This window comes from Salvelinus namaycush, chromosome 3 (genome assembly GCF_016432855.1).
Source record: "Salvelinus namaycush isolate Seneca chromosome 3, SaNama_1.0, whole genome shotgun sequence".
Lineage (NCBI taxonomy): Eukaryota > Metazoa > Chordata > Actinopteri > Salmoniformes > Salmonidae > Salvelinus > Salvelinus namaycush.
In genome coordinates this window covers 8,344,996-8,370,814 of record NC_052309.1, presented here as the reverse complement: position 1 = coordinate 8,370,814, position 25,819 = coordinate 8,344,996, and the positions used below count along the sequence as shown (strand labels likewise).

Sequence of the window (25,819 nt, the reverse complement as noted above, 5' to 3'; positions counted from 1 at the left end):
TCTCTCTCTCTTTCTCCCTCAATATCTCTCTACCTTTCTATCTCTCTCTCTCTCTACCTTTCTATCTCTCTCTCTTTCTCTCTCCTTTTCTCTTATTGTCTCTCTCTCTCTCTCTTTTTTTTGTTCCTCTTTCAATTAAATTCAATTTGCTTTATTGGCATGATGTAACAATGTACATATTGCCAAAGCTTACTTTGGAGATTTACAATATTAACATAATGTGTGTGCGTGCGTGCTTGTGTGTGTGTAATGAATAGTACCAGTATAACTGGCATCACTGCTGTCCTGCTAGCCTGGGGTGAGACTGTCTGTCTAAAACGTTTCCTGTTTTTTCCCTCTAGTTCTCCAAGGAGAAGTACCTGCTGGAGTCTGCACCAGAGAAACTACACACGGAGCTGGAGGAGGAGCTGAAACTCTGCAGCAGCGATATCAGGAGCCATGGCTGGTACCATGGACACATCCCACGAGAGGTACACACACACAGAGTATATACACACACACACACACACACACACACACACACACACACACACACACACACACACACACACACACACACACACACACACACACACACACACACACACACACACACACACACAGAGAGTATATATAGGTAGGTAACAACATCTCCACCCCGCTGATCCTCAACACTGGGGCCCCACAAGGGTGCGTTCTGAGCCCTCTCCTGTACTCCCTGTTCACCCACGACTGCGTGGCCATGCACGCCTCCAACTCAATCATCAAGTTTGCGGACGACACTACAGTGGTAGGCTTGATTACCAACAACGACGAGACGGCCTACAGGGAGGAGGTGAGGGCCCTCGGAGTGTGGTGTCAGGAAAATAACCTCACACTCAACGTCAACAAAACAAAGGAGATGATTGTGGACTTCAGGAAACAGCAGAGGGAGCACCCCCCTATCCACATTGACGGGACAGTAGTGGAGAGGGTAGTAAGTTTTAAGTTCCTCGGCGTACACATCACGGACAAACTGAATTGGTCCACCCACACAGACAGCGTTGTGAAGAAGGTGCAACAGCGCCTCTTCAACCTCAGGAGGCTGAAGAAATTCGGCTTGTCGCCAAAAGCACTCACAAACTTCTACAGATGCACAATCGAGAGCATCCTGTCGGGCTGTATCACCGCCTGGTACGGCAACTGCTCCGCCCACAACCATAAGGCTCTCCAGAGGGTAGTGAGGTCTGCACAACGCATCACTGGGGGCAAACTACCTGCCCTCCAGGACACCTACACCACCCGATGTCACAGGAAGGCCATAAAGATCATCAAGGACAACAACCACCCGAGCCACTGCCTGTTCACCGCGCTATCATCCAGAAGGCGAGGTCAGTACAGGTGCATCAAAGCAGGGACCGAGAGACTGAAAAACAGCTTCTATCTCAAGGCCATCAGACTGTTTTAAACAGCCACCACTAACATCGAGTGGCTGCTGCCAACATACTGACTCAACTCCAGCTCACTTTAATAATGGAAATTGATCAAAAATGTATCACTAGCCACTTTAAACAATGCCACTTAATATAATGTATATGTATATACTGTACTCTATATCATCTACTGCATCTTGCCATCTTTATGTAATGCATGTATCACTAGCCACTTTAAACTATGCACTTTTATGTTTACATACCCTACATTACTCATCTCATATGTATATGCTGTACTCGATACCATCTACTGCATCTTGCCTATGCCGTTCTGTACCATCACTCATTCATATATCTTTATGTACATATTCTTTATCCCTTTACACTTGTGTGTATAAGGTAGTAGTTGTGGAATTGTTAGGTTAGATTACTCGTTGGTTTTTACTGCATTGTCGGAACTAGAAGCACAAGCATTTCGCTACACTCGCATTAACATCTGCTAACCATGTGTATGTGTGACAAATAAAAAATTTGATATACCTTTATTTAACTAGGCAAGTCAGTTAAGAACAAATTCTTATTTTCAATGACGGCCTAGGAACAGTGGGTTAACTGCCTGTTCAGGGACAGAACGACAGATTTGTAACTTGTCAGCTCAGGGATTTGAACTTACAACCTTCACGGTTACTAGTCCAACGCTCTAACCACTAGGCTACCCTGCCGCCCCAATATACATACACATACATATATACACACACATAAACAGAGTATATACACACACACACACACACACACACACACACACACACACACACACACACACACACACACACACACACACACACACACACACACACACACACATACACACACACACAGAGTATACACACACACAGAGTATACACACACACACAAAGTATACACACACACACACACACACACACACACACACACACACACACACACACACACACACACACACACACACACACACACACACACACACACACAGAGTATATACACACACATACACACACAGATACACACACACACACAGATACACACGCACACACACACATAGTATATATACACACACACACACACACACACAGAGAATATAAATACACTCAGAGTATATATATATACAAACACATAGTATATACACACACACAGAGTATATTTATACACACACACACACACACACACACACACACACACACACACACACACACACACACACACACACACACACACACACACACACACACACACACACACACACACACACACACACACACACACACACACACACACAAGGAGTGCAATCTATTAATATTCACCTGCCGTTGTTTTCTTAGTTGGTGACGTTTAATGCACAATAAAAGTCCTATACTTAAGCAATAAGGCGCGAGGGGGTTTGTGGTATATGGCCAATATACCTCAGCTAAGGGCTGTTCTTATACACGACACAATATACCACAGCCCTTAGCTGTGGTATATTGGCCATATACCACAAACCCCTGAGGTGCCTTATTGCTATTGTAAAGTGTTTACCAACGGAATTAGAGCAGTAAAAATACGTTTTTTGTCATACACCTTCCATTATTACGGATTAATTTATGTTCTTGTTGTTGTTGTTTAAAAATCAAAATCCATAACTTGTAAAAAGTTATTTCCCTGAATGACAATAACTTGGAAACAGGAGGAGGAGGGAGGAGGAGGCACAGCTGGGTCTGTCTGTTGGTGCTGGATACATAACAGTATCAACAGCTGGTGGATACACACACACACACAGACAGACAGACAGACAGACAGACAGACAGACAGACAGACAGACAGACAGACAGACAGACAGACAGACAGACAGACAGACAGACAGACAGACAGACAGACAGACAGACAGACAGACAGACAGACAGACGAGAACCTGTGGCTAACCCTTGCTTTTAAAACAATACACTGTGTCTCCATGGTGATGGCTCTGATGCATGCAGCAGCCTGTCTCTGAATGCAGTGCTCTTGGTGCTGCTGTCTCTGGCCTGCAGTAACAGCGCCCCCTGTTGGAGATAAGGATAAACGCTTTAAATAACATCTTTGTCACTTAGACATGCTACTACAGGATATTCTATATTAGAAACTGGTGCTGATTGGCTGAAAGCAGTGGTATATCAGACCGTATACCATGGGTATGACAAGAAGTACATTTGGTAACCAGTTTATAATAGCAATAAGGCACCTAGGGGGTTTGTGATATATGGCCAATATACCACGGCTAAGGGCTGTGTCCTAGCACTCCGTGTTGCGTCGTGCATAAGAACAGCCCTTCGCCATAGTATATTGGCCATATACCACACCCCCTCGGGCCTTATTGCTTAAATATGTACCCTATTTAAATCAAGTCTCTACATACAGTGCCGTGCTAAAGTATTCAGCCCCCTTGGATTTCTTCACATTTTATTGTGTTACAAAGTGGGATTACAATATATTTAATAGTAATTTTTTTGTCAACAATCTACTCAAAATACTCAGTAATGTCAAAGTGGAAGCAGTGGTATACCGTACCGGAGACACCGTGCGCAGAGCCGGCGCAGGATATACTGGGCCAAGGAGGCGCACTGGATGTGAATCAAAACATAGAAAGACAAATAATAGAACTAAAGACCATAGAATACCCACCCCAAATCACAACCTGACCAAACCAAATAGAGACATAAAAAGGATCTCTAAGGTCAGGGCATGACAGCACCCCCCCCCCCCCCCCCCCCAAAGGTGCGGACTCCGGCCGCAAAACCTGAACCTATAGGTTAGGGTCTGGGTGGGCATCTATCCGCGGTGGCGGCTCAGGTGCGGGACGCAGACCCCGCTCCACCACTGGCTCACCCCACTTAGGTGGCACCTCTGGTGCAGGGATCATCACTGGAGGCTTCTTGCCATGGATCATCACTGGAGGCTTTGTGCCATGGATCATCACTGGAGGCTTCTTGCCATGGATCATCACTGGAGGCTTCGTGCCATGGATCATCACTGGAGGCTTCGTGCCATGGATCATCACTGGAGTGAGGAGACGTATGGGCAGTCTGGTACGTGGAGCTGCCACAGGGCTCACCAGGCTGGGGAGACATACAGGAGGCTTAGTTCTGGGCGCAGGCACAGGACTCACCAGGCTGGAGAGACATACAGGAGGCCTTGTCCTTGGCAGAGGCACCGGATACACTGGGCCGTGGAGGCGCACTGGAGGTCTCGAGCTGAGAGCCTGCACAACCCGTCCTGGCTGGGTGGTTATCTTCACCCTGCAAATGCGGGGCGCTGGCACAGGACGCACTGGGCTGTGCAGACGTACCGGAGACACCGTGCGCAGAGCCGGCGCAGGATATATTGGGCCAAGGAGGCGCACTGGATGTCTGGAGAGCAGGGCTGGCACAACCCGTCCTGGCTGGATGCTCACCCTAGCCCGGCAGATGCAGGGAGCTGGGATGTAGCGCACCGGGCTATGAACGCGCACTGGAGACACCAGCTACTCATTCAAGGGTTTTTCTTTATTTTTACTATTTTCTACATTGTGGAATAGTAGTGAAGACATCAAAACTATGAAATAACGCACATGGAATCATGTAGTAACCAAAAAATGTGTTAAACAAATCAAAATGTATTTTATATTTGAGATTCTTCAAAGTAGCCACCCTTTGCCTTGATGACAGCTTTGCACACTTTTGGCATTCTCTCAACCAGCTTCACCTGGAATTGTTTTCCAACAGTCTTGAAGGAGTTCCCACATATGCTGAGCACTTGTTGGCTGTTTTTCCTTCACGCTGCAGTCCAACTCATCCCAAACCATCTCAATTGAGTTGAGGTCGGGTGATTGTGGAGGCCAGGTCATCTGATGCAGCACTCCATCACTCTCCTTCCTGGTCAAATAGCTCTTACACAGCCTGGAGGTGTGTTGGGTCATTGTCCTGTTGAAAAACAAATGATAGTCCCACTAAGCGCAAACCAGATGGGATGGCGTATCGCTGCAGAATGCTGTGGTAGCCATGCTGGTTAAGTGTTCCTTGAATTCTAAATAAATCACTGACAGTGTCACCAGAGAGCACCATCACACCACCTCCTCCATGCTTCACGGTGGGAACCACACATGCGGAGATCATCCGTTCACCTACTCTGCGTCTCACAAAGACACGGCGGTTGGAACCAAAAATCGCAAATTTGCACTCATCAGACCAAAGGACAGATTTCCACCAGTCTAATCAAATCAAATCAAATTTTATTTGTCACATACACATGGTTAGCAGATGTTAATGCGAGTGTAGCGAAATGCTTGTGCTTCTAGTTCCGACAATGCAGTAATAACCAACGAGTAATCTAACCTAACAATTCCACAACTACTACCTTATACACACACAAGTGTAAAGGGATAAAGAATATGTACATAAAGATATATGAATGAGTGATGGTACAGAACGGCATAGGCAAGATGCAGTAGATGGTATAGAGTACAGTATATCCATATGAGATGAGTAATGTAGGGTATATAAACATAAAGTGGCATAGTTTAAAGTGGCTAGTGATACATGTATTACATAAAGATGGCAAGATGCAGTAGATGATATAGAGTACAGTATATACATATACATATGAGATGAGTAATGTAGGGTATGTAAACATTATATTAAGTGGCATTTTTTAAAGTGGCTAGTGATACATTTTTACATAAATTTCCATCAATTCCCATTATTAAAGTGGCTGGAGTTGAGTCAGTATGTTGGCAGCAGCCACTAAATGTTAGTGGTGGCTGTTTAACAGTCTGATGGCCTTGAGATAGAAGCTGTTTTTCAGTCTCTCGGTCCCTGCTTTGATGCACCTAATGTCCATTGCTCATGTTTCTTGGCCCAAGCAAGTCTCTTCGTCTTATCGGTGTCCTTTAGTAGTGGTTTCTTTGCAGTAATTCAACCATGAAGGCCTGATTCACACAGTCTCCCCCGAACAGTTAATGTTGTGTCTCTTGTGTCTCTCTTACTTGAACTCTGTGAAGTATTTATTTGGGCTGCAATTTCTGGAAACTCGAATGAACTTATCCTCTGCAACAGAGGTAACTCTGGGTCTTCCTTTTCCTGTGGCAGTCCTCATGAGAGCCAGTTTCATCATAGCGCTTGATGGTTTTTGCAACTGCACTTGAAGAAACGTTCAAAGTTCTTGGAATTTTCAGTATTAACTGACCTTCATGTCTTAAAGTAATATTGGACTGACTGTTGTTTCTCTTTACTTATTTGAGCTGTTTTTGACAAAATATGGACTTGGTATTTTACCAAATACGGCTATCTTCTGTATACCACCCCTACCTTGTCACAACACAACTGATTGGCTCAAACGCATTAAGAAGGAAAGAAATTCCACAAATTAACTGTTAAAATGCATTCCAGGTGACTACCTCATGAAGCTGGTTGAGAGAATGGCAAGAGTGTGCAAAGCTGTCATCAAGCCAAAGTGTGGCAACTTTGAAGAATCTCTAACAAATATATTTTGATTTGTTTAACACTTTTTTATCCCAACTTTTGACTTGTGCTGTATATATATTTTGTTCTTCCATTTTGACATTACAAAGTATTTTTGTGGAGATTGTTGACAAAAGAAATACAATTAAATCCATTTTTAATCCCACTTTGTAACACAATAACATTTGAAGAAATACAAGGGGTATGAATAGTTTTGCAATTCCCTGTAACAATCCTCATAGGAAAGCTTTTTTGTATAGGCTCAACTCTCTTTGGATAACCAGTATGTAGCCTAGCCCCTAGATACGTTTCCTAGAAGACAACTTACAGTCAATTAAAGCATGCCTTCATTTGATGTTACATATCTGCGATCTATAGGACTCTCAGAGTGCATAATAAATTGTCTTTGTGCCAAACTGTGATTTTAAAGCCACTTTGTGTGCAGTCTTATTTACACAGGAAAAAGGGAGCGGAGTTACCCAAATGTTATATAATAAACCTTATAACAATGTAATCATAACTTTAACGATGTTATAGAATGACCCTCATAACACTGTTATTATAAATGTACCAATGTTACTGCATAACACCCCTTCCCTTCTGTCGACCTCCAGGTGTCGGAGACGGTGGTGCTGCGAAACGGGGATTTCCTGATCCGTGATTCGCTGATAAACGTGGGCGACTATGTCCTGACGACCAGGTGGAACTACGAGGTTCTGCACATCAAGATCACCAAGGTCCTGGTCAAGTCCACCACTGAGTCTAAGGTATGTATTGTAACTTACATCATTTACATCATGTTGTTGGATCTAACTTTACTGTTTTGAAGGATTTAGTTATTTTGGGATAAAACAATTATTACAGTTAAACTATTTAAAAGTACAAAGAATCCCAGAGGATGACACATGAAAAACATGAAAAACACTTATTTCCAATTGTTAACCACACGTCTATTTATTTAACATTTGAATGGTCCATAATGATTTTCAATTCAATTCCAGGTCCAGTACCTGTTAGAGAAAGACAGTTTCGACTCTATACCTGAGCTGAAGAGGTACTACGTGGCCGGACGGCGACCTGTCTCCCAGCCCAGCGGAGCCCTGATCTACTGTCCAATCATACGCACCCTCCCCTTGCGTTACCTGGAAGCAACGTTTGCCTTAGCCAATAGCAGACATGGCCTAGCCCACTCACCATCCAGTCAGAAAGGAGCGTACATCAAGAGGCGGAGCGTGACCATGAACGACGGATTGACCACGGACAAGCTGATACCTCACAGGTCAGAGACTAGAGGAGAGGGAGTCTTTCATAGATTGTTACCCAATCTTCTTCTCGAGATTCTTGTGTGTGTGTCTGTGTGTGTGTGTCTGTGTTTGTCTGTATGTGTGTATGTCTGTGTGCAGGTGTATGTACAGTATGTATGTGTGTCTCAGTGGTGTAAAGCATATGTTTCATTGCCCATTCATTCCCATTGTGTGGTCAGTGACGTGGAGTCCATCAGTCCAGTGGAACCACCAGTTCCACCAGTCCCAGTACCAGTCCAAGTACCTGCACCAATACCAGTAGCAGTACCAGTTGTTCCAAAGCCAGAAGTGGAGGCTGCTGTCGTGGGGTGCAGGTGGTGTGTGTGAGCCCGTTTGGGTCAGAACACTGGTGTCATAACAGAGCACTGACCCCTTCTCACTCTCACCCCCTGCCTCAGATTCACTGAGAACATGTGTCTACTGTAGCTACATTGCTCTGTGTTAGACTAGCTGCTACACCAGTCACTCTGACACTGAACTCTCCCCTTATAATGCACGTCTCTTTCTTCCTCCTCTGCACAGCAACCAGGGCCTGAGTGTAGGAGAGATCAACCTTAGCCTGGTCATAGATCTGTTTGTGTTGTCTTGTCAACTCTTTGTGCTGTCTTGTAATCTCTTTGTGTTGTCTTGTCATCTCTTTGTGTTGTCTTGTCATCTCTTTGTGTTGTCTTGTCAACTCTTTGTGCTGTCTTGTCATCTCTTTGTGTTGTGTTGTCATCTCTTTGTGTTGTGTTGTCATCTCTTTGTGTTGTGTTGTCATCTCTTTGTGTTGTCTTGTCATCTCTTTGTGTTGTGTTGTCATCTCTTTGTGTTGTCTTGTCATCTCTTTGTGTTGTGTTGTCATCTCTTTGTGTTGTCTTGTCAACTTTTTGTGTTGTCTTGTCATCTCTTTGTGTTGTCTTGTCATCTCTTTGTGTTGTCTTGTCAACTCTTTGTGTTGTCTTGTCATCTCTTTGTGTTGTCTTGTCATCTCTTTGTGTTGTCTTGTCAACTCTTTGTGTTGTCTTGTCAACTCTTTGTGTTGTCTTGTCATCTCTTTGTGTTGTCTTGTCATCTCTTTGTGTTGTCTTGTCATCTCTTTGTGTTGTCTTGTCATCTCTTTGTGTTGTCTTGTCATCTCTTTGTGTTGTCTTGTCAACTCTTTGTGCTGTCTTGTCATCTCTTTGTGTTGTCTTGTCATCTCTTTGTGTTGTCTTGTCATCTCTTTGTGTTGTCTTGTCATCTCTTTGTGCTGTCTTGTCATCTTTGTGTTGTCTTGTCATCTCTTTGTGTTGTCTTGTCAACTCTTTGTGTTGTCTTGTCATCTCTTTGTGTTGTCTTGTCATCTCTTTGTGTTGTCTTGTCATCTCTTTGTGTTGTCTTGTCAACTCTTTGTGCTGTCTTGTCATCTCTTTGTGTTGTCTTGTCATCTCTTTGTGTTGTCTTGTCATCTCTTTGTGTTGACTTGTCAACTCTTTGTGTTGTCTTGTCATCTCTTTGTGTTGTCTTGTCATCTCTTTGTGTTGTCTTGTCATCTCTTTGTGTTGACTTGTCAACTCTTTGTGCTGTCTTGTCATCTCTTTGTGTTGTCTTGTCATCTCTTTGTGTTGTCTTGTCAACTCTTTGTGCTGTCTTGTCATCTCTTTGTGTTGTCTTGTCAACTCTTTGTGCTGTCTTGTCATCTCTTTGTGGTGTCTTGTCATCTCTTTGTGTTGTCTTGTCATCTCTTTGTGGTGTCTTGTCATCTCTTTGTGTTGTCTTGTCATCTCTTTGGCTTGTCATCTCTTTGTGTTGTCTTGTCATCTCTTTGTGTTGTCTTGTCAACTCTTTGTGCTGTCTTGTCATCTCTTTGTGTTGTCTTGTCATCTCTTTGTGTTGTCTTGTCATCTCTTTGTGTTGACTTGTCAACTCTTTGTGTTGTCTTGTCATCTCTTTGTGTTGTCTTGTCATCTCTTTGTGTTGTCTTGTCATCTCTTTGTGTTGACTTGTCAACTCTTTGTGCTGTCTTGTCATCTCTTTGTGTTGTCTTGTCATCTCTTTGTGTTGTCTTGTCAACTCTTTGTGCTGTCTTGTCATCTCTTTGTGTTGTCTTGTCAACTCTTTGTGCTGTCTTGTCATCTCTTTGTGGTGTCTTGTCATCTCTTTGTGTTGTCTTGTCATCTCTTTGTGGTGTCTTGTCATCTCTTTGTGTTGTCTTGTCATCTCTTTGGCTTGTCATCTCTTTGTGCTGTCTTGTCATCTCTTTGTGTTGTCTTGTCATCTCTGTGTTGTCTTGTCATCTCTTTGTGTTGTCTTGTCATCTCTTTGTGCTGTCTTGTAACTGAAATGGTTATTGTCTTGCCAAACAGACAGTAACCATAAGAGTTGGTTATGCATCACAAACAGATCTGGGACCAGGCTAAGGTTGACCTGTCTTGTCACCTCTTCTCACTAGACCAATCGGGTAAAATGTTCACCTCTTCTCAGTAGACCAATCGGGTAAAATGTTCACCTCTTCTCACTAGACCAATTGGGTAAAATGTTCACCTCTTCTCACTAGACCAATTGGGTAAAATGTTCACCTCTTCTCACTAGACCAATTGGGTAAAATGTTCACCTCTTCTCACTAGACCAATTGGGTAAAATATTCACCTCTTCTCACTAGACCAATTGGGTAAAATGTTCACCTCTTCTCACTAGACCAATTGGGTAAAATGTTCACCTCTTCTCACTAGACCAATTGGGTAAAATGTTCACCTCTTCTCACTAGACCAATCGGGTAAAATGTATAACTGGCACTTATTTATGAGATGACTTGATTTGAAGCTTTGTGAAACTTGCTCGATTCAGATGTATGGTTCAGACCAAGGACCCACAGCCGTATTAAAAACAGATGGAAAATGAGTGTGTTTGTTGGTGTTTGCAGCTCCTCTACTATTCACAACCACAAAGACGCCATGAGGAACTGTGCTCTGAGTATGGACCTCATCCAGGAGCATCGCCGTCCTCCTTTAGGGGAGACACCTCTCTCCCCAGCCTACAGCCACAGTGAGTCCTTTCTATGGAGATTATTGAATTATTAAGAGGTTATTGAGATTATAGATAATTCATTGAGATTATTGCATACTGTATGGGTTTGGTGGTCCTTTTGATTGAGCTTTTCTGGAGAGCCAGATGGGAACTTTTGGGGGTTTGCACTTTTGGAATCGTCCATTGGGCCGATTGCACCATGCACACTCAATCAATCAAGCGCAGCTGAAGTACATTGAGTGTACAAAACATTAAGAACCACTTCCTAATATTGAGGTGCACCCCCCCTTTTGCCCTCAGAACAGACTCAATTTGTCGGGGCATGGACTCTACAAGGTCTTGAAAGCGTTCCACAGGGATACTGGCCCATGTTGACTTCAATGCTTCCCACAGTTGTGTCAAGTTGTCTGGATGTCCTTTGGGTGGTGGACCATTCTTAATACACTTGGGAAACTGTTGAGCATGAAAAACCCAGCACCGTTGCAGTTCTTGACACACTCAAACTGGTGCGACTGGCACCTACTAACATACCCCGTTCAAAGGCACTTAAATCTTTTGTCTTGCCCATTCCCCCTCTGAATGGCACACATACACAATCCATGTCTCAATTGTCTCAAGGCTTAAAACTCCTTCTTTAACATGTCTCCTCCCCTTCATCTACACTGATGGAAGTGGATTTAACAAGTGACATCAATAAGGGATCATAGCTTTCACCTGGGTTCACCTGGTCCAGGTGTTCTTAATGTTTTGTACACTCAGTGTATTTGTAAGAAAATCAATACTATTTGTGAACCCAGGTCTGGAATTTACATGTGTAACCCTGTGCTTCGCTGTCCAGTCCACAGACACAGAACCCAGTCAGGGGTTAGAGTTCTGGCTGTGGTGCCCCCCTCGCCAGTCCTGAGACACTCCAGCGACCCCCAGCTCAGCCCTGGCTCCAACAACAACCTACCCGACATGCTAGCAGCCAGCTCCCACTCCACCCCGGCCCACTGCTCCTACAAAACCCCAGCAGATGGCTCCGAGACGGGGAGCAGCTACTGCAACTTACGGCCCACCCCGGCCCTCTGTCCTAAGGCTTCCTGTGCCGCCGGCATGCCCCCCACACCTCCCACTAAGAGCTACGTGGAGAGGCTGCGTGTGGAGGAGGGCCGAGGGCCTGCCCCAGGGAGGGAGGATGGGGCTGGAGAAGAGGCGTTCATTGCCCCCCTGGTGGAGACAGCCTCCTCCTTCAGACCAGGGATGTACCTCTCGCACCTGATGCCCCAGGAGAACAAGCCCTTAGAGATGAGCATTCTGAAGAGGGTTAAAGAGCTTCTGGCGGAGGTGGATGTTAGGACGGCTGCTAGACACATCACCATGGCTGACTGCACGGTATGGACACCGCACACATACAGGACACATAGAGAGACACGGGCACAAACACACAGACACAGACAGAAACACATACACACAATACGCATATACCATCCACTCTTTATTAAAGCTAGAGCGCATATCTTAAACAGAAGCAGGCTAACGGTATGTTCCTTGGCCTTAAGAACAAATTAAGAACAGTTTAAGAACAAATTCCTAATGAGTGTTGCTCAATGAACTCCTGTTGACAGTGGAGCAGCAGAGAGCAGAGAGGTTAATACAGGGATGACTATGCTATCCTAGGGCTGGGCGATATTGCCAAAATATTACATCACAGGATTTTTTTTAAATTGAACGGCATGACGGTATTTGACAGTGTTGTTAGTTTTTGGATAATAAAAGTTCTACATTTTCTTTATGAGTAGTGAGTGATCCTAGGATGCTTTATGAGTAGTGAGTGATGCTAGGATGCTTTATGAGTAGTGAGTGATCCTAGGATGCTTTATGAGTAGTGAGTGATCCTAGGGTGCTTTATGAGTAGTGAGTGATCCTAGGGTGCTTTATGAGTAGTGAGTGATCCCAGGGTACTTATGAGTAGTGAGTGATCCTAGGGTGCTTTATGAGTAGTGAGTGATCCTAGGGTGCTTTATGAGTAGTGAGTGATCCTAGGGTGCTTTATGAGTAGTGAGTGATCCTAGGGTGCTTTATGAGTAGTGAGTGATCCTAGGGTGCTTTATGAGTAGTGAGTGATCCTAGGGTGCTTTATGAGTAGTGAGTGATCCTAGGGTGCTTTATGAGTAGTGAGTGATCCCAGGGTGCTTTATGAGTAGTGAGTGATCCCAGGGTGCTTTATGAGTAGTGAGTGATCCCAGGGTGCTTTATGAGTAGTGAGTGATCCTAGGATGCTTTATGAGTAGTGAGTGATCCTAGGATGCTTTATGAGTAGTGAGTGATCCTAGGATGCTTTATGAGTAGTGAGTGATCCTAGGATGCTTTATGAGTAGTGAGTGATCCTAGGGTGCTTTATGAGTAGTGAGTGATCCTAGGGTGGCAACGCATATATTCTAAGTGATTTCAGTGAGTCTTTCTCCATTCTGATTGTTTTATACTGTTCAATTCAACCAAAAATAACTTCAGCACTTTTATAATTTCTGCATTTCCTGCACTCAATTGCAGTAGTGGAAAAAGTAGCCGATTGTCATACTTGAGTAAAAGTAAAGATACGTTAATAGAAAATTACTAAAGTAAAAGTGAAAGTCAACCAGTAAAATACTACTTGAGTAAAAGTCTAAAAGTATTTGGTTTTAAATATACTTAAGTATCAAAAGTACATTTAATTGATCAAATGTACTTAAGTATCAAAACTAAAAGTATAAATAATTAAACATTTCTTGTATTAAGCAAACCAGATGGCACCATTTTCATGTTTTTTTAATTTACTGATAGCCAGGGGTACACTCCTACACTCAGACATCATTTACTGATAGCCAGGGGTACACTCCAACACTCAGTCATCATTTACAGATAGCCAGGGGTACACTCCTACACTCAGACATAATTTACTGATAGCCAGGGGTACACTCCTACACTCAGACATAATTTACTGATAGCCAGGGGTACACTCCTACACTTAGACATAATTTACTGATAGCCAGGGGTACACGCCTACACTCAGACATAATTTACTGATAGCCAGGGGTACACTCCTACACTCAGACATAATTTACTGATTGCCAGGGGTACACTCCTACACTCAGACATAATTTACTGATAGCCAGGGGTACACTCCTACACTCAGACATCATTTACTGATAGCCAGGGGTACACTCCTACACTCAGACATAATTTACTGATTGCCAGGGGTACACTCCTACACTCAGACATAATTTACTGATAGCCAGGGGTACACTCCTACACTCAGACATCATTTACTGATAGCCAGGGGTACACTCCTACACTCAGACATCATTTACTGATAGCCAGGGGTACACTCCTACACTCAGACATAATTTATGGATAGCCAGGGGTACACTCCAGCACTCAGACATAATTTACAAACAAAGCATTTGTGTTTAGTGTGTCCTCCAGATCAGAGGCAGTAGATGACCAGGGATGTTCTCTTGACAAGTGTGTGAATTGGACCATTTTCCTGTCCTGCTAAGCATTCAAAATGTAACAAGTACTTTTAGGTGTCAGGGAAAATGTATGGAGTAAAAAGTACAGTATTTTCTTTAGGAATGTAGTGAAGTAAAAGTAAAAGTTGTCAAAAATAAAAATAGTAAAGTAAAGTACTGTAATGAGAATTATGTTCTCGATGTTCATAAACCAATTCAATTAAACTACTCAGTCTGCTAATCAGGATTTGTAAAATACTGATTGAAATGAAACAGACGGAGGCCCAGCTAAAATAGTCAATAAGGTTTATTCACGAGAGCGCTGGTTAGTTGTACAAAACCATTCATTTTATACTAGCTCCTTACGCACATACTCTTGCACACAAACTGAATTCATACGCACATACATTTGCACACAAACAGTAGGTATCCTACGCACGTACTGTCCTGCTACCCAGCCGACAAAGATTATGGACCGTGAGAATCACTCCCTGTCCTTTACCAAATCTCTCAGTGGCCCCTAGCCAAGGTCGGCACTGAATCTTGCTCAGACAGTCTGTGTTTAAGACACTTTAGAGACATATTGTACAGTTTATATTGTTTTACCCTAATTCTGACTAAAACTACACACCTCATTAATTATACTTTTACTGACTAAACCTAAACAAACCCATCAGATAATAAATGTATGATTCTAATCAATTTCATACAGTTATAAGGTTTCAGAATGGGAATTATTTCATCATTATCTTTCAACATTTAAATTACTTTAACAAATACAGATACCACAAAAAATGACTAAAGTAGTACTTTAAAGTATTTTTACTTAATTACTTTACACCACTGCTCAATTGAGATAATTTCCACACTGCCCCGTAGGGCTGCACGATATGGGCAAATAATCTAGGACTTATCTTTAACCAAATGTTGCAATTGCGTTTTTACTTGCGAATTAAAGAAAAACTGTTGGAATCATGGAAATAGAATGACTCCAGCGGAGTCAATCACCACCTTCCGGAGACACCTGAAACCCCACCTCTTTAAGGAATACCTAGGATAGGATAAAGTAATCCTTCTGCCCCCCCCCCCCCCCCCTTAAAAGATTTAGATGCACTATTGTAAAGTGGCTGTTCCACTGGATGTCATAAGGTGAATGCACCAATTTGTAAGTCGCTCTGGATAAGAGCGTCTGCTAAATGACTTAAATGTAAATGTAATGACTATTCTAATTCTATAGTTAGAATGTAATAGTGGGCACTTTGAATACAGTGTTGTTTGAGATGACAACAAATTAAAATGCCAGGGAGGAGTTATTGTGACAGGGTAGGAACTAAAGTGTTGATAAGTGTTTCCTAGGGGACTCTATAAGCTTTGGCTACATTGCATGTTTTCTCTTAACTACTTCATGTAGCTAATATACTCTTGCTTTGCATATTCCTCTTTGATTTAGAAGATCAATCAATTTCAATCAAATTTATTTATAAAGCCCTTCTTACATCAGCTGATGTCACAAAGTGCTGTACAGAAACCCAGCCTAAAACCCAAACAGCAAGCAATGCAGGTGTAGAAGCACGGTGGCTAGGAAAAACTCCCTAGAAAGGCCAGAACCTAGGAAGAAACCTAGAGAGGAACCAGGCTATGAGGGGTGGCCAGTCCTCTTCTGTGCCAGGTGGAGATTATAACAGAACATGGCCAAGATGTTCAAATGTTCATAGATGACCAGCAGGGTCAAATAATAATAATCACAGTGGTTGTCAAGGGTGCAACAGGTCAGCACATCAGGAGTAAATGTCAGTTGGCTTTTCATAGCCGATCATTCAGAGCATCTCTACCACTCCTGCTGTTTCTAGAGAGTTGAAAACAGCAGGTCTGGGACAGGTAGCACATCCGGTGAACAGGTCAGGGTTCCATAGCCGCAGACAGAACAATTGAAACTGGAGCAGCAGCAGGTGGACTGGGGACAGCAAGGAGTCATCAGGCCAGGTAGTCCTGAGACATGGTCCTAGTGCTCAGGTCCTCCGAGAGAAAGAAAGAGGGAAAAAGAAAGAAAAAGAAAAAAGAGAGCGAATTAGAGAGAGCATACTTAAATTCACACAGGACACCTGATAAGACAGGAGAAATACTCCAGATATAACAGACTGACCCTAGCCCCCGACACATAAACTACTGCAGCATAAATACTGGAGGCTGAGACAGGAGGGGTCGGGAGACACTGTGGCGCCGTCCGACGATACCCCCGGACAGGGCCAAACAGGCAGGATATAACCCCACCCACTTTGCCAAAGCACAGCCCCCACACCACTAGAGGGATATCTTCAACCACCAACTTACCATCCTGAGACAAGGCTGAGTATAGCCCACAAAGATCTCCGCCACGGCACAACCCAAGGGGGGGGGGGGGGGGGGGGGGGGGCGCCAACCCAGACAGGATACTGTTGCACAAACAACATGCTGATTTAGGTCTACACCATCACTGGTGTTATCAGGCTGTATTAGCTAGCTACGTTTGCTCTTACTCAGTACATGCATTAGCTAGCTAGCTATTAGCATTAGCGGCTAACAATTAGCGTATCACAAGATTTAGGACAACTTGCAAAGAAAAGACAAACTAGCTGTTTGCTGATGTAAGAAACACAAGCTAATAGTGTCATTATAGAACGCTAGTGGATTTATATTAAGAAGCAAAGTGGAAACAGCATTGTTGTCATCAACATTGTTGTATGTGCTGCATTGACCATGCAGACTGAACGCAAGTGTCTCGTGGTTAAGGAACAGCATGTGCTCCTTGAGTGGCAGGAAGCATAGCTATGTCTGTGTGGAAAGTGGCACGGAGAGAGAGAGCTGAGAGAGATGACTCAAGTAGCGAAGTAAACTATAAAAATTGACATTACACATGGCGTATCACATTTAACAAACCACGCATTGGTTTCCCTGCATCAATACCGGTATATCATAAAATATGGTAAACCGCCCACTATTTACTCTAGTCATTATTTGGTAACATTTGAATTAAGAGACAATTAACCACTAGTCTCAGTGACCATGAATACATTAAATTACAAATGACAATAAACCCTTTCCTCTCTCCCTCTTCTCTCCTGTCTACATGTCCTCTCTCCCTCTTCTCTCCTCTCTACATGTCCTCTCTCCCTCTTCTCTCCTCTCTACATTTCCTCCCTCTTCTCTCCTCTCTCTCTCTTCTCTCCTCTCTCCATTTCCTCCCTCTTCTCTCCTCTCTCTCTTCTCTCCTCTCTACATTTCCTCCCTCCCCCTCTCCTCTCTCTACATTTTCTCCCTCCCCCTCTCCTCTCTCCATTTCCTCCCTCCCCCTCTTCTCTCTCCATTTCCTCCCTCCCTCTCTTCTCTCTCCATTTCCTCCATTTCCTCCCTCCCCCCTTTCTCTCTCCTCATTTCCCCCTCTGCTCTCTCTACATTTCAATCTCTCCCTCCCCCTCTCCTCTCTTCTCTCTACATGTCCTCCCTCCCCCTCTCCTCTCTCCACCTCTCTCTCTCCATTTCCTCCCTCTTTTCTCTCTCCATTGTCTGCCTCCTTCTCCTCTCCTCTCTCTTCATTTCCTCCCTCTACTCTCTTTTCTCTCTACATATCCTCCGTCCCCCTCTCCTCTCTCCACCTCTCTCTACATTTCCTCCTTCTCCTCTCTCCACCTCTCTCTTAATTTCCTCCCTCTCCTCTCTCTCCATTTCCTCCCTCTCTCTCCATTTACCCTCTCCCTCCTTCCTCCCCCCCCTGTGTTGTGCTCCCTCCCTCTGTCTGTGTGAAGGTTGCTAGGATACTGGGTGTTACCGAGGAGATGCAGAGGATGATGGGAGTGGGCTCAGGACTGGAGTTGTTGACTCTTCCTCACGGACACCAGCTGAGACTGGACCTACTGGAGCGGTAAGGGTTACGCTTGTGGTTGAGGCTAGGGTTAGGGTTGAACCGGAATGTCGACATGAAGCTAGGGTTAGGAGTAGGGTTGTGGTTGGTGCTGTTCTCATCCTATTCTTCCTTGTCTCATCCCTCTCCCCTCCTCCTCCTCCCCTTCTCCTCAGGTTCTATACTATGTCTATAATGACCGCTGTGGACCTGCTGGGCTGTACAGGCAGTAAAGAGGAGAGGGCTGCTCTGCTCCATAAAACCATCCAGCTGGCTGCTGAACTCAAGAGCAACCTGGGGAACATGTTTGGCTTCGCTGCTGTGATGAGAGCACTGGAGCTACCACAGGTATGGACCAACCATGTACAGTACACACACACACACACACACACACACACACACACACACACACACACACACACACACACACACACACACACACACACACACACACACACACACACACACACACACACACACACACACACACTCACACTCACACATGCAGTAATACACACACAGTAATACACACACAGTAATACACACACATACAACACCAAATATCGGTAGAGGTACATCATTATCTATATGATATATTGTCGCATGCTGTTATATCTCTCTTTCTTTTCTCTTTCGTCTCTCTATCTCTCTCTCTCCTCTCTTCTCTTCTCTTTCGTCTCTCTGTGTCTCTCCTCCTCTCTTCTATTTCGTCTCTCTCTCCTCTCTTCTCTTTCATCTCTCTCTCTCTCTCCTCCTCTCTTCCCTTTCGTCTCTCTCTCTCTCCTCCTCTCTTCCCTTTCGTCTCTCTCTCTCTCCTCCTCTCTTCTCTTTCGTCTCTCTCTCTCTCCTCCTCTCTTCTCTTTCGTCTCTCTGTCTCTCTCTCCTCTCTTCTCTTCTCTTTCGTCTCTCTGTGTCTCTCTCTCTCCGTCTCTCTCTCTCAGATCTCTCGTCTGGAGCAGACGTGGATGACTTTACGTCAGAGACACACAGAGGGAGCCATCCTCTATGAGAAGAAGCTCAAGCCATTCATGAAGAACATGAACGATGGCAAAGGTATGGAGCTGGAGGCTGTGTGTGTTTCTGTGTGTGTTTTTGTGTGTGTTTCTGTGTGCGTTGTGTGTTTGATTTGCACAGAACACTGGTATGTGTGTTTCTCTCTCTGTGTCAGTGTGTCTCTCTCTCTGTGTGTTCCAGAGAGCACTGTGTTGTCCAACACCTCCTTCCCTCATGTGGTTCCTCTGCTGTCTCTGCTGGAGAGGAGTGTGGCCGTGGGGGAAGGGCCAGGGGCGGGGATAGAATCCTGGGAGAAAGTGGAGGCGGGGGTTGACGTGGTGATGTCACACCTGGAGGCTGCCCGGACCATCGCTCACCATGGGGGGCTGTACCGCACCAACGCTGAGACCAAACTACAGGGTAAGGCCTGGGGGAGCGTGTGTGTGTGTTCCTCACTGTGTGTGCTCTGTGTATTTGTTTGACTTGCACACACATGAGGCCCGGTTTCCCGTACTTAAATCACTGTCAGACACTCAGAGAATCTCATTCATCAGTCGATAATCACAGACTCATTCAGTCATTATTGGAAGTGCTTTTTAGTCTAGTGTGTCTAGCTTTAATCCAGGTCCGGGAAACCATTCCATAGAGTATAGTGTAGTATTATAGTATCGTGTGCCGAGTCAGCCATATTGTTATGGATTAACCACCAAGGGCTTGTCTGATTAGTGGATGTTGTGCATTGATTTATTTGAGTAATAACTGTAGTGTTTCTGTACATGTTGAAGTTGTTATGTTGCTCCTTGATGCTGACGCATCCTAATATCTGACGGTGTGTGTGGTCAGTATGATGTTTATAATGGTTCATTGACATTGATCTGAAATAATGATTGAGGTGTTGGTTGTTGTGCTATCTGTGGTAGTGTGCTGGTGATGGTTACGGTATGTTGACATTTATCACTATTGGTTCTGATTGATTCCAGTCCCTGGCGATGAGTGTATTGAGCAGGATGTCAATAACTATCTTAACTAGACTTTGTTTTCCACAATGTCTGTAATATTGATCAATCCCTCTCTCCTCTTTTTTCTCTTCCTCTCCCTTATGTTCTGTTGTCTCCCCCTCTCCTCTCCTCTCCCTCTCCTCCTCCTCTCCTCTCCTCCCCCTCTCCTCTCCTCCTGTTCTCTCCTCCTGTCCTCTCCTCCTCCTCTCCTCCTCTCCTCCTCCTCTCCTTCTCTCCTCCTCTCCTCCTCTCCTCCTCTCCTCCTCCTGTCCTCTCCTCTTCCTCTCCTCCTCTCCTCCCCCTCTCCTCCTCTCCTCCTCCTCTCATCCTCTCCTCTCCTCCTCCTCTCCTCCTTTCTTCCTCCTGTCCTCTCCTCCTCCTCCTCCTCTCCTCCCTCCTGTCCTCTCATCCTCATCTCCTCCTCCTCTCCTCCCTCCTGTCCTCTCCTCCTCCTCTCCTCCTCTCTTCCTCCTCTCCTCCTCTCTTCCTCCTGTCCTCTCCTCCTCCTCTCCCCCTCTCCTCTCCTCCTCCTCTCTTCGTCCTCTCCTCCTCTCTTCCTCCTCTCCTCTCCTCCTCTCTTCCTCCTCTCCTCTCCTCCTCTCTTCCTCCTGTCCTCTCCTCTCTTCCTCCTCTCCTCGTCTCCTCCTCCTGTTCTCTCCTCTCCTCCTCTCTTCCTCCTCTCCTCGTCTCCTCCTCCTGTTCTCTCCTCTCCTCCTCTCTTCCTCCTGTCCTCTCCTCCTCCTCTCCTCCTCTCTTCCTCCTGTCCTCTCCCCCTCTCCTCTCCTCCTCCTCTCCTCCTCCTGTCCTCTCCTCTCTCTCCTCCTCCTCCACCAGGCTTCCAGGAGAGGGAGGAGGTTCTGGAGATCTTCCGGACAGAGTTCCAGATGAGGTTGCTATGGGGAAGTCGGGGGTCGGAGGGCAGCCAATCAGAGCGCTATGAGAAGTTTGACAAAGTCCTGACCGCTCTGTCTCACAAGCTGGAACCTCTTGTACGCCACAGTGAACTATAGCACCCATCTCACCGAACACCCCTATACACAGCACTCACAGTGGTATGGCCCGTCTCCCCACACTGCTGCTGGATGAATCCAATGTGAGGGGAGGAAGCAGCTAACGGAGACAAGAGAATAGACTGAGAGAGGACAAGGGTACGCTAGGAGAGAAGGAGCGTCTCACTGTATATCCCCATAAAAGTCATAAAGGGCTTTTTCAGAGCTCTTAAACAGTGTGGGAAGTTACATATTCTGCCTATCTTCGAAGTACAGATAATTGTATGGTGTGCGCTTAGGGTCAAACAGCACAGGGGAGGGAGTATAGGGAAGACAAAGCTCTGATTTGTCTAAAACCTCCCTCACTAGTACTGTCACAACTCTGTAGTATCACCAACTTAAAGAGACAGTAATATTTAAAACAATGTTTGTGCTCTTCAGGACACCTGTATAATAGATATAAAACTATCTGTATCTATGACCTGTGTCACCAGACCTCAGCTTCAGACTGAGAGGTAGTGTGTTCTGGAATCTGTTGTTCTTGTATAGACTCTCTGCATATCTGCCATTCATTCCATATTCCATCACGTCCCCTGCTGATGACACCTGCAGTGTGCTCATACAGCTGGTCTCTTATCGGTCTGTTTTGAACAAGTCATAATATATGTTATGTTTCCAAACCACACCAGCTGTCTGAGGCGTACTGTGCTCTGCCTAAAAGCATTTTCTCTCTGTGAACTTTGTTTGTGTGCTGTTCAGTGGCAGTTATCTTATATGAGGGCTCTTCTGAGAAGCATTCACCCCCCCTCTTCTTTTCTCCGTTTCTGGCATGTCATAAATGTTTCTCAAATCAAATCAAAACAAAATCAAATTGTATTGGTCACATGCACATATTGGGCAGATGTTATTGCGGGTGTAGCGAAATTCTTGTGGCATGTCAATAATGTTTCTGGCATGTCATTAATGTTTCTGGCATGTCATTAATGTCATGTCATTAATGTTTCTGGCATGTCATTAATGTTTCTGGCATGTCATTAATGTTTCTGGCATGTCATTAATGTTTCTGGCATGTCATTAATGTTTCTGGCATGTCATTAATGTTTCTGGCATGTCAATAATGTTTCTGGCATGTCATTAATGTTTCTGGCATGTCAATAATGTTTCTGGCATGTCATTAATGTTTCTGGCATGTCATTAATGTTTCTGGCATGTCATTAATGTTTCTGGCATGTCAATAATGTTTCTGGCATGTCAATAATGTTTCTGGCATGTCATTAATGTTTCTGGCATGTCATTAATGTTTCTGGCATGTCAATAATGTTTCTGGCATGTCATTAATGTCATGTCATTAATGTTTCTGGCATGTCAATAATGTTTCTGGAATGTCATTAATGTTTATGGCATGTCATGAATGTTTCTGGCATGTCATGAATGTTTCTGGCATGTCATTAATGTTTCTGGCATGTCATTAATGTCATGTCAATAATATTTCTGGCATGTCATTAATGTTTCTGGCATGTCATTAATGTTTCTGGCATGTCATTAATGTTTCTGGCATGTCAATAATATTTCTGGCATGTCATTAATGTTTCTGGCATGTCGTTAATGTTTCTGGCATGTGGTTAATGTTTCTGGCATGTCATTAATATTTTTGGCATGTCATTAATATTTTTGGCATGTCATTAATATTTCTGGCATGTCATTAATATTTTTGGCATGTCATTCATATTTTTGGCATGTCATTAATATTTCTGGCATGTCGTTAATATTAATGGCATGTCATTAATATTTCTGGCATGTCGTTAATATTAATGGCATGTCATTAATATTTTTGGCATGTCATTAATGTTTCATATGACTCCTGATTTTGTTTGAGTGATGGTTGGTAGCTGTTATCTTATTGGGAGCTCTTCTGGGAAGCATTCCTCTCCTCATTTCTGGCCATTAATATTTCCTGATGACTCCTGTCCCATTTACATCATATGAGCATGTTTTTTCTGCACTTGTCACACACACAATTAAAAATACCCATAATGCACTCTCACCTGTTTGTGTGAACTATTGTACTTCAGGCACATGTGTTATAATGTAAAACACTGACTGTGCTGTTCTCTTGATCGTTACATAGATTTTTTTGAAAGGCGTGGCATTCCAAATACTGAGTGATATTTTTTTTCTTCTTCCTGACAAACTTTGTTGTCATGGTAACATGTTTGACAGACTTTGTTGACATGGTAACGTAACATGTTTGAGCCTCTGCTGTTCCCATACGATTCAGGTTTTAGCCGGCGTGAATGAATGTGCTTTGGTCTGAAAGCGATCCAGAACGTTCTCAGGGCAGAATGGAGCCCCCCCCCCCCCCCCCCCCAGACCTAGCCTGGTCCCAGATCTGTCTGTGCCTTCATGGTCATTGCCAGCCAAACAATGCCCATAGGATTTGGCACGACAGCACAAATAGATGTGGGACCAGGATACCTCAAACCCCCTCAGTGACTGTATGATGGACTGTGTGTTGTTTTGTATGTAAGATGTGTGATTGATATGGACAGAGTTTTGAAAAGTCATTGAGAACATTCTACTCCAAAACCATGACGAAAGTTTATTCACAAAGTCATTGTAGGATCCTCATGCGATTTCACTCACTCAAATGCATCTTCATAGAATGTCCTCTAAAAAATGTATTTTTGCTGAAATGCTTTAGTGAAATAAATGTCATGTAAAATGCAACTTCAACATGAGGGCTTAGAGGAATCTGGCAACTTCCTTGGAACTAAATACATTGTGACCTTTGATCAAATAATTCCTGGAAACTTTTCATCTGCCGACTCCTAAGCAGTGGTCACATTACTGTCACAGTGGTCATGTTACTGTCACAGTGGTCACGTTACTGTCACAGTGGTCACGTTACTGTCACAGTGGTCACGTTACTGTCGCAGTGGTCACGTTACTGTCGCAGTGGTCACGTGACAGTCTCAGTGGTCACGTTACTGTCGCAGTGGTCACGTTACTGTCGCAGTGGTCACGTTACTGTCGCAGTGGTCACGTTACTGTCACAGTGGTCACGTTACTGTCACAGTGGTCAGGTTACTGTCACACTGGTCATGTTACTGTCACAGTGGTCACGTTACTGTCACAGTGGTCATGTTACTGTCACAGTGGTCACGTTACTGGCACGTTACTGGCATTACTCGCAGTGGTCACGTTACTGTCACAGTGGTCACGTTACTGTCGCAGTGGTCACGTTACTGTCGCAGTGGTCACGTTACTGTCGCAGTGGTCACGTTACTGTCGCAGTGGTCACGTTACTGTCACAGTGGTCACGTTACTGTCACAGTGGTCACGTTACTGTCGCAGTGGTCACGTTACTGTCACAGTGGTCACGTTACTGTCACAGTGGTCACGTTACTGTCACAGTGGTCAGGTTACTGTCGCAGTGGTCACGTTACTGTCGCAGTGGTCACGTTACTGTCGCAGTGGTCACGTTACTGTCGCAGTGGTCACGTTACTGTCGCAGTGGTCACGTTACTGTCGCAGTGGTCACGTTACTGGCACGTTACTGGCATTACTCGCAGTGGTCACGTTACTGTCACAGTGGTCACGTTACTGTCGCAGTGGTCACGTTACTGTCGCAGTGGTCACGTTACTGTCGCAGTGATCACGTTACTGTCGCAGTGGTCACGTTACTGTCGCAGTGGTCACGTTACTGTCACACTGGTCATGTTACTGTCACAGTGGTCACGTTACTGTCACAGTGGTCATGTTACTGTCACAGTGGTCACGTTACTGGCACGTTACTGGCATTACTCGCAGTGGTCACGTTACTGTCACAGTGGTCACATTACTGTCGCAGTGGTCACGTTACTGTCGCAGTGGTCACGTTACTGTCGCAGTGGTCACGTTACTGTCGCAGTGGTCAGGTTACTGTCGCAGTGGTCACGTTACTGTCACAGCGGTCACGTTACTGTCGACACAAAAGCTCTATGGCTGATGATCATGATGATTAGTTATTTTCAGTTATTTTATTGTCAGTGTCTGCTGATTGGTTTCTAATCAAATATGTATTAGGCTGACTCTCAGATCTATGCAATCACTTTAATGAATTAATGGTTTAGTCCTCCCATAGGAAACAAGCAGAGTAGACTCTGCTTCACCCTGAGGATGTGTTGTGTGTGAGTGCCAGCCAGACGGTGCATCCCAGGTTATATTAATTAAGCACCAAACAAAGGAAAACAGGCTGAAACAGGGAGGGATTATCTGAACTTGTCCAATTGTTTTTGTCTTCTGTTGCAAAATGTGTTGCAAAAAAATAAATACGACCAC

The 25,819-nt window shown here is 44.4% G+C and overlaps 1 protein-coding gene across 1 annotated transcript in view; it reads left to right on the top strand.

The window, feature by feature from the left end:
- LOC120044774 (SH2 domain-containing protein 3C-like) overlaps positions 1 to 22,427 on the top strand; it is a 70,092-nt gene extending 47,665 nt beyond the window's left edge. The window contains exons 2-11 of the mRNA XM_038989449.1: positions 342 to 470; positions 7,495 to 7,647; positions 7,882 to 8,159; positions 11,069 to 11,190; positions 12,011 to 12,546; positions 18,425 to 18,540; positions 18,696 to 18,867; positions 19,461 to 19,572; positions 19,714 to 19,932; positions 21,345 to 22,427. Coding sequence (XP_038845377.1) covers positions 342 to 470; positions 7,495 to 7,647; positions 7,882 to 8,159; positions 11,069 to 11,190; positions 12,011 to 12,546; positions 18,425 to 18,540; positions 18,696 to 18,867; positions 19,461 to 19,572; positions 19,714 to 19,932; positions 21,345 to 21,520 — 2,013 coding nt within the window. The 3' untranslated portion in view covers positions 21,521 to 22,427. The remainder of the gene's footprint in view (positions 1 to 341; positions 471 to 7,494; positions 7,648 to 7,881; positions 8,160 to 11,068; positions 11,191 to 12,010; positions 12,547 to 18,424; positions 18,541 to 18,695; positions 18,868 to 19,460; positions 19,573 to 19,713; positions 19,933 to 21,344) is intronic.
- The last annotated feature ends 3,392 nt before the right edge of the window (positions 22,428 to 25,819 follow it).